Source organism: Dendrobates tinctorius, unplaced genomic scaffold (assembly GCF_039654945.1).
Source record: "Dendrobates tinctorius isolate UK_male_01 unplaced genomic scaffold, ASM3965494v1 ptg000010l, whole genome shotgun sequence".
Lineage (NCBI taxonomy): Eukaryota > Metazoa > Chordata > Amphibia > Anura > Dendrobatidae > Dendrobates > Dendrobates tinctorius.
This window is the reverse complement of record NW_027361678.1, coordinates 14,916,243-14,931,577: the sequence shown is the minus strand read 5'-3', so window position 1 is coordinate 14,931,577 and position 15,335 is coordinate 14,916,243. Positions and strand designations below refer to the sequence as shown.

The following is a 15,335-nucleotide window of genomic DNA, read 5'->3' as shown; positions in this document are numbered from 1 at the left end:
AGTTTCACACTAGCATATGTCAGAGCTGTGGAGGGATGCAGACTTCCTCCGTTCAGCTCCGCCTACATCTGCATGCGGCCTGCGTACCCCTATCTTTAGCATTGGGTACGCAGGCCATGCCGATGTATGCGGATCCCTCCGTATGCGTAGTTTTGACGGTGCGGAAACCTGCGCCGAACGCAACATGTTGAATTTTGTTGCGGTTGCCGCACCGTCAAAACGACGCATGCGGAGGCATCCGCATACATCGGCATGGCCTGCGTACCCAATGCTAAAGATAGGGTACGTAGGGGGCGCGGCCGTGGGCGGAGCTTCACAGAGGACATCTGCATCCCTCCGCAGCTCTGCCATACGCTAGTGTGAAACTAGCCTAATAGACATGTCCCACGATAATTCAGATGAGTTGGTAATGGTCACATCAGTGATGTGACTGCTCAGCACGCCTGCCGTAACACACAGGAGCGTGATTGCGCTTCTCCAGTGTGTAGTGCTGATGTGAGAAAGGTCAACGAAGTTCATAGCGGATGAACCCCCGTTACCTCACTGACGTCACCGCTCGCTGCATGAGAACTTTACAGTTGCCCAGCTCATACACCTGTAAATTAGGCGGGCTCTCATCACTATAAAAATGCCATTTACTTTTTACGCCGTTCCTCGTGTGGTGCAAGTGATATGGCGACTTTATTCTTCGGTTTGGTGCATTACCAGATTTATATCGGGTTTTTATGTTTGGCTGCTGTCACACAGTAAAAGACGCTTTTCATTGCAAAAACTAGTTTTTGCATCACCATGTTTTGAGAGCTTTAATTTTTCCATATTTTGGCCCACAAAGTCATGTGAGGGCTTGTTTTTTTGCAGGACGAGGCGACGTTTTTATTAGTACCATGTTGGGGCCCATAACATTTTTTGATCGCTTTCTATTCCGATTGGGAGGCAGAATGAGCAACAAACAGCAATTCAGGAAGTTTTTTTTATTTTTAATACCGTTCCGCGTGTGGTAAAATTTTTAGTTTTATTCTTCGTGGCAGTACGATTACAGCGATACCACATTTATATGTTTTTATTTAAGCTGTAGAGCTTTTACACCATAAAAACTTATAAAAAATTGTTTTGCATCACTTTATTCTGAGAGTGATAACTTATTTTTCTGCTGATGGAGCTGTATGGCGGCTTATTTTTTGTGGGACAAGATGACTTTTTTAGAGGTACCATCTTTATTTACATTAGTCTTTTTGACAGGTAGTATGATGATAAAAAATAAGGCAAAAAACTGCTTTATTTTTCTATGGTGTTCACTGAAGGAATTAACTAGTGGGACAGTTTTATAAAGCGAGTCGTTCTGGACGCGGCAATACCATATATGTGTTTGGTTTTTTTTACATAAATGTATTTATTGAATTCATATTTTATTGTTCTTTATTTATTTTTTTAACATTTTTTACACGTGTGTGTGTGTGTGTACAGAAAGTATTCAGACCCCTTTAAATTTTTCACTCTTTGTTAGTGAATTCAAGAAAATTATTTTTTTTTCTCATTAATGTACACTCTGCACCCCATCTTGACTAAAAAAAAAAGTAGACATTTTTGCAAATTTATTAAAAAAGAAAAAATGAAATATCACATGGTCGTAAGTATTCAGACCCTTTGCTCAGACACTCATATTTAAAAGTACTGTCACACTTAGCGATGCACCAGCGATATGACGTGGTCAGGATCATCGCTAAGTGGTCGCTAGTGAGCTGCCACACAGGCAAATCTCACCAGCGACATCGCAGGGGTCGCTACTTACCTGTCAGATGAGGCGATCCTGACGTCCTCCCGCCCGCGTCCACGCGTCGCTCGTCTCCACAGCAGGAAGCCGACGAGAAGCGGTCTAGGACGTTCTCGCGCGATCGGCGATAACCAGCGGGGGAGCGGTCGGAGGTAAGTATCAGACATAGCGATATCGCTAGCAATAATCGCTATAACGTCACAAAAACCAGTGACATAGCGATATTGCTAGCGATATCGCTTAGTGTGACAGGCCCCTAAGTCACATGCTGTCTATTACCTTGTAATCCTTGAGATGGTTCTCCTTCATTGGAGTCCAGCTGTGTTTAATTAAACTGATAGGACTTGATTTGTAAAGGCACACACCTGTCTATATAAGACCTCACAGTGCATGTCAGACCAAATGAGAATCATGAGGTCAAAGGAACTGTGGCAAGGAGCTCAGAAACAGAATTGTGGCCAGGCACACATCTGGCCAAGGTTACAAAAGAATTTCTGCAGTACTCAAGGTTCCTAAGAGCACAGTGGCCTCCATAATCCTTAAATGGAAGACGTTTGGGACCACCAGAAGTCTTACTAGACCTGGTCGTCCAGCCAAACTGAGCAATCATGGGAGAAGAGCCTTGGTGAGAAAGGTAAAGAAGAACCTCAAGATTACTGTGGCTGAGCTCCACAGATGTAGGGAGATGGGAGAAAGTTCCACAAAGTCAACTATCACTGCAGCCCTCCACCAGTCGGGCCTTTATGGCTGAGTGGCCTGACGGAATCCTCCCCTCAGTGCCAGACATATGGAAGCTCGCATAGAGTTTGATAAAAAAAACAAGGACTCCCAGACTATGAGAAATAAGATTCTCGGTCTGATGAGATGAAGATAGAAATTTTTGGTGATAATTCTGAGCGGTATGTGTGGAGAAAACCAGGCACAGCTTAGGCCGGTTTAACATTTGCGTTTAGGGCCGCAGCGTCGGCCTGCGCACGGCTGCTGCTAAGCCCCGCCCCCTGCCACGCCTCCGCCGATAGCTCCGCCTCCGGGCGCATGACGCTGCATGCGTCATGCGTCCCCTATCTTTATCACTGAGGACGCAGGCCGTGCACAGTATGTGTTTTGGCGGCGCCTGCGTCCTTTTGACGGTGCGCCAAACGCAACCTGTTGCAATTTGGTTGCGCTCGGCACACCGTCAAAAGGACGCAGGTGCCGCCAAACGCATACTGCGCACGGCCTGCGTCCTCAGTGATTAAGATAGGGGATGCATTCAGCGTCATGCGCCCGGAGGCGGAGCTACCGGCGGAGGCGCGGCAGGGGGTGGGGCTTAGCGGCGGCCGTGCGCAGGCCGACGCTGCGGCCCTAAACGCAAATGTGAAACCGGCCTAATCACAAGCCCAATACAATCCCAACAGTAAAACGTGGTGGCAGCATCATGCTATGGGGGTGTTTTTTAGCTGCAGGGATAGGACGACAAGTTATAATTGAAGGAAACATGAATGCACGCAAGTACAGAGAGATCCTGGATGAAAACCTCTTTCAGAGTGCTCTGGACCTCAGACTTGGCTGAAGGTTCACCTTCCAACAAGACAATGACCCTAAGCACACAGCTAAAATAACTAATATTTCTCCACTCTTCCTCCAGACTCTGACACCTTGATTTGCAAGGTCTAGTGTGAAGTATCCACAATCAATAATGGTTTCAGGAGCCATGTCATCTGCTGGTGTAAGTCCACTGTGTTTAATCAAGACAAAATTCATTGCAGCCGTCTACCAGGAAATTTTAGAGCACTTCATGCTTCCCTTTGCCGACAAGCTTTTTAGAGATGGACATTTCATTCTCCAGCAGGAGTTGGCACCTGTCCACACTGCCAAAAGTACCAATACCAGGTTTAAAAACAACAGTATCACTGTGCTTGATTGGCCAGCAAACTCGACTGACCTTAATCCCATAGAGAAGAAGATGAGAGACACCAGACCCAACAATTCGGACAAGCTGGAGGCTGTTATCAAAGCAACCTGGGGATTCCATAACATCTCAGCAGTGCCACAGGCTGATCGCCTCCATGCCACGTCGCATTGATGCAGTAATTGATGCAAAAGAAGCCCCGACCAAGTATTGAGTGCATTTACTCAATATACTTTTCAGTAGGCCAACATTTTGGATTTTAAAATATTTTTTCCAAGCTGGTGTTCTAACATATTCTAATTTACTGAGATAATGACTTTAGGGTTTTCATTGGCTGTAAGCCATAATTAACAGAAATAAACACTTTAAATAGATCACTTTGCTTGTAATGACTATATAAGACTAGTCTTAACTGTCCATCCTGTCCTACCTCTTTCTTCAACTTTGATGCTAGGCAAATGTCCCATTAACTGCAATCTGTTAATTCCCCCCTGCTGTGAACCGTCCTCCAGCCCCCTTCTCCTCCCTCCCTCACCTAGCTTCATTTCATGGACATTTGAATGGTATAAAGGGGCCTTTACACATAGCGATATCGCTAGCGCGTCACCGATTTTGTGACGCAGCAGCGATATTGCTATGTGTGATACTTACCTCCAACCGGCTCCCCCGCTGTCTGTCGCTGATCGTGCGAGATCGTGCAGCTCTATGATCGTGCGAGATCGTGCAGCTCCATTTCTCGTCGGGCGCTTCCTGCTGGCGCCGACGCGGGCGGGAGGACGTCAGGATCGCCGCATCTGAAAGGTAAGTAACGACTGCTGCTGCGTCGCTACATCGCTGTGAGATCTGCATATGTTCACTAGCGACCATTTAGCGATGCACCAGCGATCCTGACCGGGTCGTATCGTTGTCGGGATCTCTGGTGCATCGCTAAATGTAAAGGGGCCTTTAGTTGAAGAGAGCAGGTCAGATATGACCTTGGTCAGATGTGACATCATAAAGTGATACATGAGAAATATTACCAGAAATCGGTCAGACGGTAAGACTAACCACTGCTTTCTTCCTTTACTTTTTTTTTTCCCCTCCTCTTTAAGCATGCTCACATTTGCAATCACCGTTTTTGCTCCACTAGTCTTCACTCTCCTTCGCTATCCCCAAACCCCTGCACCCTTAATCCAAATAACTATCTCCCCCTCCCTGTTACCCCCCCACCTCACTTTATCTGCAGACATACTCCTTAACCTCAGAACTCTCCTACTAACATACAATATAAGACGATCACTCTCCTTCACCCACCTGCTTTCCCTTTCTCTGCTTCTTCTCACTGCTGGTGACATATCCCCCAATCCTGGCCCCCCCTGCCTCATACATCCCACTAATTCTCACCCCTATCTTTCTCACACTAAGAAACTACAGCAATCCCTCACACTTAAAACCCGTGCCACTGACCCCCTCCCGCACCCTCTTTCTGGAGCACTTTGGAATGCTCGCTCCATCTGCAACAAGCTCCACGTGATCCACGACCTCTTTACCTCCCGCAACCTTTCCTTCCTGGCCCTCACTGAGACCTGGCTGACACCCCCTGACATGGCCTCCCCGGCCGCACTGAGTTATGGCGGCCTCCACTTTACCCACACTCCTCGCCCTGGCAACAGACCTGGTGGAGGAGTGGGTTTCCTCCTTTCTAAAAACTGCTCCTTCAACCCTATCCAACCCCCACCCTCCTTTATCCTCCCTTCTTTCGAGGTTCACTCTGTCCGTATCTACTCTCCCTCTAATCTCCAAATGGCTGTCATATACCGACCACCGGGCTCAGCCACTACCTTCATTGACCAATTTTCCACCTGGCTCCTCCACTTTCTCTCTGCTGACATCCCCACCATCATCATGGGGGACTTCAACATCCCCATTGACACCCACCAACCAGCAGCCTCCAAACTCCTGTCACCTCATCCTTTGGACTTACTCAGTGGTCCTCCACAGCCATCCACACAGATGGACATACATTAGACCTCATCTTCACCCACCTCTGTTCCCTATCTAATCTCACAACCTCTCCCTTCCCCCTATCTGACCACCATCTACTCACCTTCTCATCCTTGTCCTTCTCACCTGCCCCCCATGTCCAGCCACTAGCACATCCTCGCAGAAACCTCGCACACCTAGACATTCACAGACTCTCTTCTACCTCTGTCCTCCATATCTTCACTCCACAACACAGTGCCACCGCTTTCTACAACGCCACCCTCACATCAGCCATAGACTCAGTCGCTCCTCTCATGCATGGCAAAGTGCGACAAACCAATAGGCAACCCTGGCCCAACAACCTCACCAAAAAACTTCGACAAGCATCCAGGGTCGCAGAGCGGCGTTGGAAGAAAACACGCCTGCCAGACGACTTCACTGCTTTCAAACAAACTACACTTGCCTTTAAATCAGCCCTCACCTCTGCTAAACAGACCTATTTCACAAACCTTATATCTTCACTATCCCACAACCCAAAACAACTGTTCAGCACATTCAACTCTCTCCTCCGCCCACCACTGCCACCTCCAACTCCCCTCATCTCTGCTGAGGACTTTGGTCAATCTTGTTTTTGAAGTAGGTGGCAAACAAGGCAAACCTTTACAGTTCCACCACCCCAAACGCTCCACATACCAGACCTCTGCCCTTCCCTAATAACTTCCCTCTCCAACATCACTGAAGGAGAGCTTACTCATCTCCTTTCCAAATCACGCCTCACCACCTGTGCACTTGACCCCACCCCTTCCCACCTGCTCCCCAACCTCACTAACATGATCATTTCAGCCCTAACCCATCTCTTCAACCTATCCCTAACTTCTGGTACCTTCCCCTCTGCCTTCAAACATACCACCATAACACCCATCCTCAAAAAATCAAACCTTGACCCAACTGCTATGGCCCGATATCACTGCTCCCGTTTGCTTCCATGCTCAACTCTCCCCCCATCTCTCATCTAACTCCCTCCTTGACATCCTGCAATCTGGCTTCCGCCCCCACCACTCCACTGAAACTGCCCTGACCAAAATTACTAGGTCCTGTGTGCGGCAAGGTCCTGTGATGACGTGGTCTCGCGAGATCGCTATAGTAACGCGAGACCAACGTCATCAAAGGTCTCGCAAGGCATTACTGGGAACGCTGAGGCCCGGGATGACAGAGCGGGACGTCGGAAGGTAAATATACCCCGATTTTTTTTTTTTTTTTTTACAGGGGTATGGTACCCAGGGCCTGAAGGACAGTCTCCTCTCCACACCGTGGGTACCAACCGCACATGAGACGCTTAACTTCCCGCATGGTGGGCATAGCCACATGCGGGAAGTAAGCGGTTCTCATGCATTCCTATGGGTGCGGAATGGCGGCAATTCTTTGCGATTCCGCACAAAAGAATGATCATGCTGCGATTTTTTTCGCAATGCGATTCTGCCGCGGAAAAAAGCGCAGCATTAGCACAGCATGTGCGGAATGCCATAGGAATGCATGGGGGGCATTCTATACACGATTTTTAAACGTTTTCGCAGCGTTTTCGAGCCGAAAATCGGGGCAAAAACGCTTAAAAATCGCATCGTGGGCACACAGCCTTAAAGGGAATCTTTCACCAGGTTTCGCCAATATAAGATGCGGCCACTGCCTTTCAGGGTTTATCTACAGCATTCTATATTGCTGTAGATAAGCCCCCCGGTCTGATCTGCAAGAGAAGAAAAATAACTTCTATTATACTCACCCTGGGGGGGGCGGTCTGATCCGATGGGTGTCTCAGGTCCGGGTTCTCCCATCTTCCTGCGATGCCGCCCTCCTGCTTGCTTCACCGGCTACCTTGCATCGCGCTCTTGCGCAGGCGTACTTATCTGCCCTGTTGTGGCAGAGCAAATTCCTGCAGAGTGCGCAGGCGCTGGGCCTTTCTGACCTTTCCCGGCACCTGCGCACTGCAGTACTTTGTTCTGATTTCAACAGGGCAGATAAGTACGCCTGCACAGGAGCGTGATGCCGGTGAGCCATGAAGCAAGCAGGAGGGCGGCAACACAAGATGGGAGGCGCCGGACCTGGACCTGCGACACCCATCGGACCGAACTGCCCCCCCTGGTGTGTATAATAAATCTTATTTTTCTTATCTTTCAGATCGGTCTGGGGGCTTATCTACAGCATTATAGAATGCTGTAGATAAGCCCTGAAAGGCAGTGGCCGAATCTTAGGGCCCCGTCACATATAGCGACACACCAACGATCCCGACAACGATATAAACTTGTCAGGATCGCTGGTGTCGCTACATGATCGCTGGTGAGCTGTCAAACAGGCAGCTTCACCAGCGACGCCGAGCGGGCGCATCGCTATGTACGTTAGTTACCAGCGCGCTGATGCAGGGAGCTGGTAACCAAGGGACACATCGGGTTTCTAAGCGGCGCGCGCCGCTTAGAAACCCGACGTTTACCTTGGTTACCAGCTAGCTGATCGCTGGTCGTTGCTCTCCCGCCTGCCACACGCAGTGATGCGTGCTGGCCAGCGGGAGACCAACGACCCAAAAAAAGTCCTGACCTTTCATGAACGATCAGTGATACCCGTCAGCGGGGCTGGTCGCTGATAGCTGTCACACACAGCGATCTCACTGGTGAGAACGCTGTTGCGTCACAAAACTTGTGACTCAGCTGCGATCTCGCTAGCGAGATCGCTGTGTGTAACGGGGCTTTAGATCATCCAAAACTGCTGACAGGTTCGCTTTAAGTGTGATAAACATACAAAAGAATAGGAAATCAAGAAGGGGGCAAACAGTTTTCACACAACTGTATATGGTGAAGTGCTTTATGTTCCGCTATAAACCCCTGACCGTGCTCCAACAGCGAGGGCGTCCTGGACACAACCAGAGACTGTGCTCTTACCTGCACCTGTTCCTGCAGATACTCCTGTGGAAGAAAAACAATAAAATGTTGGTTCAGCGGTCAGTCCCGCAGGGCACACAGCACGTTCTGCTCTCCTCCTCCCTCTCCTGCAGAGCTTATACCACAAATGTTTCACTCTCCTCCCACAGGGCACATTTCACACACGCTCCACTCTCCTCCTCCATGCTCCTGGACACCAGCCTCCTCCCTCACCTGCAAAGCACGCATGCTCCACTGCTCATCCTCCAGAGCACACCCCACACACGCTCCGTTCTCCTGCAGAGCACACGCTCCGCTCTCTTGCGGAGCACACCCCACACAAGCTCCGCTCTCTTGCGGAGCACACCCCACACAAGCTCCGCTCTCTTGCGGAGCACACCCCACACAAGCTCCGCTCTCTTGCGGAGCACACCCCACACAAGCTCCGCTCTCTTGCGGAGCACACCCCACACACGCTCCGCTCTCCTGCGGAGCACACCCCACACACGCTCCGCTCTCCTTCGGTGCACACCCCACACACGCTCCGCTCTACTTCGGTGCACACCCCACACACGCTCTGCTCTCCTTCGGCGCACCTCTCACACGCTCCTCTCTCTTGCAGAGCACACACTACGCTCTCCTGCGGAGCACACACCACACATGCGTCGCTCTCCTGCACAGCACACCCAACACATGCTCCGCTCACCTGCGGAGCACATCTCATACATGCTCCTCTCTCCTGCACAGCACATCCCACACATGCTCCGCTCTCCTGCAGAGCACACCTCACACACGCTCCGCTCTCCTGCGGAGCACACCCCAGACACGCTCCATTCTCCTGCAGAGCACACGCCACAAACGCTTCGCTCTCCTGTGGAGCACACCTCATAACACTCCTCTCTCCTGCAGAGCACACACCAAACATGCTCCGCTCTCCTGCGGAGCACATCTCACACATGGTCCGCTCACCTCCACGATACTCCTGAGTACCGGCCTCCTCCCTCTCTGGGTCTCATTGGCCTCCCTCTCTAGGAAACATAAGGGGATCTCACTGACCAATATCCGAGGGCTCCCGGTGTCGGGGAATGAAAGACTCAGGCCTAGTCTCCCCAGCGATCCGGGTCGTGTCCTGCAGGAGAAGCAGCAGTCATGACGCAACGTGCCACCCAGAGGTGACACTGGCAGACGTGGCAATTACCTAAGTATGCGATATTCTTCCTCCGACACGTGAATCTCTAGAGCTGGATCCACCACAGAAACCTTCAGCCGCCGCTCACAGAATTCAGAGGAGCCCTGAAAAGAGTCTACAAGAGCAGTGACAGACATGAGACCAAAGTGTGCGCCAGCAGCAACCGTCCCCAGTGTGCGTGCATGTACCTGTGATCAGCTGCTCCAGGCGCACACGCTCATGTGCAGCATGCTGGTCCACTAATACCAGGAGCTGGCCACCTGTATAGGAGACGTGGCACACAACAGATCACTGACCGGCACATACAGACCCTTATATGAGTCTGATCCATCCATCATTACTGCATCGCCTGATCTCAGCAGGCACTCTGCCTTTACCTGACGCCGTGGTGAGCCCGGCCTCCATCACACAAGCGATAAACTTACTGTCCACCTGCTGCAGTACCTGGAACAAGAGGACTGGAACAATCAGTGGGGAGGTGGCGGCTCAGAAGCAAGTGAACAAGGTGGCGGCTCAGCAGCGAGGGGGGGAGGTGGCGGCTATACAGCGAGGGGGGGGAGGTGGCGGCTCTGCAGTGAAGGGGGGTGGCAGCTCTGCAGCTAGGGCCAGTTGGATCCTCCACAAGAGCGCCGCACTCTTACCTTCATGCTGTGCACCATCTCCTTGGTGAAGCGATACGGACACAGAATATTGTGGATCTTCACTGATAAAACATCCGAATGTTCCCGGCTCACATCCACTGCAAGCTGAGAATGCAGAGAGATAAGCAGCAGTCAGATCATTATAGTGTGGAGTCTGGTGTACGGTACATACGTGTATGCGGTCTTGTGTGGGGTCCAGTGTACAGAACATACTGTATGTGTACGGTGTCCTGTGTGGGGTCCGGTGTACGGTACATACGTGTATGCGGTCTTGTGTGGGGTCCAGTGTACAGAACATACTGTATGTGTACGGTGTCCTGTGTGGGGTCCGGTGTACGGTACATACGTGTATGCGGTCTTGTGTGGGGTCCAGTGTACAGAACATACTGTATGTGTACGGTGTCCTGTGTGGGGTCCGGTGTACGGTACATACGTGTATGCGGTCTTGTGTGGGGTCCAGTGTACAGAACATACTGTATGTGTACGGTGTCCTGTGTGGGGTCCGGTGTACGGTACATACGTGTATGCGATCTTGTGTGGAGTCTGGTGTGCTGCACATATGTGTATGGTGTACTGTCAGGGAGGAGCAGATTTTCGTGTAGCTGGGTACATGTGTAGTCAGAATGTAGCACGGACGCCATTGGTGGCCACCACACTACTACTCACCGCTGGATGGCGCTCATACACCGGGTTGGTCCATTCCGTGTAGAGCGAGGACAGGGCGCCATCTTCTGCAGGAGACAGCACCGTTACTATAATGTCTATAAGAGTGACGCAGCGGTCAGCCATAACTACCTGTCTGTTCTGCTGTGTCTCTCTCATGCCGGGGTCTGGGTAGGAAAGGTAAAAGGGCCTGACTCTTAAAAGGATGACACGGATACTGGAAGCCTAATGAAATGAGAGCAGAGATGACGGGAGGGAGACGCTGCAGCAACACACCCTGAGTACAACGATTCATTGGGTTCCTCTACACCCAATACTGGTATATATACGTACCGCCACTGCAGACCACATTCACCGCCATGTTGGAGAAGTCCTTGGTGCAGGCAGCTGGCGTGTCCATGGTGGGGGCGCTATAACTGCTGAGCCCTGTCGCAGTGTTAATGAAGACACTTTTACCTAGAGACTCTTGGTAACAGTGCAGCCATTCATGAGACTTGGGCCCGTCTAGGGAATCGTCAGCCGATTGCCCCCCATGGCTCTGTGCTGATTGCTGTTCGCAGGACATCGGATTGGCACCGTTGCCACAGATGACCGAGCCGTGGGGTGCACTTAGGGCAGGTTTACCCATACCCCACCACGCCTCGCTCTTGTTTTTTAGCCGGCACAGTTTGGTGGTTAATGTTGGGGAACATTCTGGATGAGGAGATTCTCTTTGTTTTATGCCCACATAGTCTAGCGGTCCTGGCGGGGTGGTCCGTACTGCACAGGGGGGGATATCTGTGCCAACACAACTAATAAGATTGATGGCTTCACTCTTCCCAGGGCTTTTGGGGGGTTGTTGTTCCTGGTGATCCTTGTCCGCAGGACAAGTCTTTCCATAGCGTCTTTTGAACTTGTCTAGGGTCCCCCCCAGGCTGGAGGTCACACTGAGCTGGATATTCGTGGGTTCTGAACCATGTCTCTGATTTATATTCTTTGCCCTTTTGGTTGCTCGGCCTTTTTGTCTTTCCTTTGGCAATGGATATGGAGCAGATATCGGTGTAGAAACAGCAAATTTACTAATGTCCTTCTGTAGAGGCTTAGATTCAGTCCCAGGACATCTGGGGTAAGTGGCAGTGTGGGGTACAGATGAGTTGGTCTTCTCACTCGTGACACAGGACAGAGCAGTGGAGGCAGATCCAATACTGCTACATCTATTGTTAGGGGGTACAGATGAGTCGTTCAGAGTGGTGGAGACAGATCCAGTCCCAGGACATCTAGGGTTAGGGGGTACAGATGAGGTGGTCTTCTCACTTGGGGCACAGGACAGAGCGGTGGAGGCAGATTCAGTCCCAGGACATCTAAGGTTAGGGGGATTTTGGGGTTCACATGAGGTGGTCTTCTCACTCATGGAACAGGACACAGCAGTGGAGGAAGATCCAATACTGCTACATCTAGGGTTAGGGGGTATAGATGAGTTGGTCGTCTCACTCCTGGCACAGTTCAGAGTGGTGGAGACAGATCCAGTCCCAGGACATCTAGAGTTAGGGGGTACAGATGAGGTGTTCTTCTCACTCGGGGCATAGGACAGAGCAGTGGAAGCAGATCCAATTCTGCTACATCTAGGGTTAGGAGGTACAGATGAGGTGGTCTTCTCACTCGTGGCACAAGACAGAGCGGTGGAGGCAGATCCAATACTGCTACATGTAGGGTTAGGGAGTACAGATGAGGTGGTTGTCTCACTCCTGGCACAATACAGAGCGGTGGAGACAGATCCAGTCCCAGGACATCTAGGGTTAGGGGGTACAGATGAGGTGGTCTTCTCACTTGGGGCACAGGACAGAGCGGTGGAGGCAGATTCAGTCCCAGGACATCTAAGGTTAGGGGGATTTTGGGGTACATATGAGGTGGTCTTTTCACTCGTGACACAGGACAGAGCGGTGGAGGCAGATCCAATACTGCTACATCTAGGGTTAGGGGGTACAGATGACATGGTCGTCTCACTCGTGGCACAGTACAGAGCGGTGGAGACAGATCCAGGACATCTAGGGTTAGGGGGTACAAATGAGATGGTCTTCTCACTTGGGGCACAGGACAGAGCGGTGGAGGCAGATTCAGTCCCAGGACATCTAAGGTTAGGGAAATTTTGGGGTACACATGAGGTGGTCTTCTCACTCGTGGGACAGGACAGAGCAGTGGAGGCAGATCCAGTCCTAAGACATCTAAGGTTATGGGGATTTTGGGGTACACATGAGGTGGTCTTCTCACTCGTGACACAGGACAAAGCAGTGGAGGCAGATCCAGTACTGCTACATCTAGGGTTAGGGGGTACAGATGAGGTGGTCTTCTCACTGGTGACACAGGACAGAGTGGTAGAGGCAGATCCAGTACCAGGACATCTAAGGTTAGGGGGGTTTTGGGGTACAGATGAGGTGGTCTTCTCACCCGTGACACAGGACAGAGCGATGGAGGCATATTCAGTCCCAGGACATCTGTTAGGGGGATTTTGGGGTACAGATAAGGTGGTCTTCTCATTCGTGACAAAGGACAGAGCGATGGAGGTAGATACAGTACTGCTATATCTAGGGTTAGGGGGTACAGATAAAGCAGTGTTCTCACTCGTAGCACAGGACAGAGCAGTGGAGGCAGATTCAGTACTGCTACACCTTGGGTTAGGGGGATTTTGAGGCACAAATGAGGTGGTCTTTACACTAGTGGCACAAGACAGAGCAGTGGAGGCAGATCCAGTACTGCTACATCTACGGTTAGTGGGGTGTTGGGGTACAAATGAGTTGGTCTTCTCACTCGTGACCCTGGATAGAGCTGTGGAGGCAGATCCAGTACTGGTACAGCTAGGTTTAGGGGGGGGTTGGGGTACAGATGAGGTGGTCTCACTCATGGCACAAGACAGAGCAGTGGTGAACACTGTCTTGTGTATTGTGCAGGTATGAAGAGAAGGCAGGGGGCTTCTATCATGGTTCACCACGACCTCATGACCATCACACACTTTCCTGCCCTCGTGTGTAACCATGAGTGTCTGGGAGACTTTACTGGGGAGCTGGTGGTCCTCCTGGGCCCCTACTTCTGTCACATCACTGCTCCTATTTACACACTTGGATCTCAGATGAGCTGAATCTGATTGGTGCGATTTCCAGGGGTCATTGGGTGGGCTGGACCACTCACCCTCCCCACAGGAGGAATTAGACCTATGGTTTTGGCCAGACGCGGCCATGGCTTCTTTTGATGGCTCTAGGAGCAGATTCTCCCTCTTCAGAAAAATCTTGAGTCCCCGCTCAGTGCAGCTCATTACTGCGTCCCAGTCCTGGAACTGGATCAATGTCTTGTCCGGCTGAAAGCAGATGTCATAGCCTGACGCCGGACATTGAATATTAACTATGAAGATGCCGTAGAGATCAGTGGCAGAGCGCGGGCGGCTGCTCGCTCTGCAAATAGAGCTCTCCTTCCTGATGATGGAGTCCATGAGTTTATGTAGGCTTGTTTTCAGGACCAGCCGCTGGTTGACGTATAGGAACTGCATGGTCCTGTTGTAGTGCCCCTCGCGGCTGATGAGTCCTTGCATTGTGAATGTGCCGTGTGTGTGCTGCGCCTCCCTCAGGCCTCGGCTTCTGGACAAGCCATAGATCTGGCAGAAGCGAGAGTATAGGTCCTTGGTTTTTGGTAACTGGAGCAGCATAGAATGAACGGCGTCATTTTTCAAGGAGAAGGAGACACACGGCCTCAGCAGAGAGACGGCCTCCACCCTGTGACGGATCCGCTCCAACTCCATGGCCGGGTCCAGACACCTTCTGCGGACAGGCAGACTGAAGAACAAGTTGTAGATGGTGACGGTGGTCCCAGCGCTGGGTCGGGTGCTTTCTACCTCCAGGACCTCCAGTGGCTTACCATTCTGGAAGAGTCTGCTGAACGTCTGCTGAGAGTCTCTGTGCTTGGAGTAGATTTCCACCACGCTGGATGTGTCCACCATACTCGCTATAGCTTCTCCCCGAAAACCATAAAACCGCAGCTCCTCCAGGTCCTCGACAGAGTGACATTTACTTGTAAAGTACCTCCTGCCCACGCGCTCCATGTCTTCACGGCACAGTCCACACCCATTGTCCACAACCTGCACCTTGAAGGTTTCCAGGTCCACACGCACGGCGATGCACGAGGCCCCTGCATCCACGCTGTTCAGAACCAGCTCTTCCACACACTGCGCCACCGATGTGACAGCCACTGCCGAGCGCAGCCGACACCTCACATCTTCTTCCAAAGCTCGGAGCATGGAGAACATCAGGTCACGGCCTCACCGCTGCAGAACAAGGACAAAGAGTTA

General features: G+C 51.2%; 1 protein-coding gene across 2 annotated transcripts in view; it reads right to left on the bottom strand.

Annotated features, from left to right (window-relative positions):
- MLH3 (mutL homolog 3) overlaps positions 1-15,335 on the bottom strand; it is a 16,390-nt gene extending 1,055 nt beyond the window's left edge. For both annotated transcript variants that reach the window (XM_073587663.1, XM_073587673.1), the window contains exons 1-9: positions 11,357-15,335; positions 11,156-11,248; positions 11,027-11,091; positions 10,361-10,465; positions 10,097-10,163; positions 9,908-9,979; positions 9,729-9,834; positions 9,500-9,659; positions 8,552-8,575 (exon numbers count right to left, since the gene is read on the bottom strand). In XM_073587663.1, the coding sequence (XP_073443764.1) occupies positions 8,552-8,575; positions 9,500-9,659; positions 9,729-9,834; positions 9,908-9,979; positions 10,097-10,163; positions 10,361-10,465; positions 11,027-11,091; positions 11,156-11,248; positions 11,357-15,293 (4,629 nt within the window). In that variant the 5' untranslated portion in view covers positions 15,294-15,335. The remainder of the gene's footprint in view (positions 1-8,551; positions 8,576-9,499; positions 9,660-9,728; positions 9,835-9,907; positions 9,980-10,096; positions 10,164-10,360; positions 10,466-11,026; positions 11,092-11,155; positions 11,249-11,356) is intronic.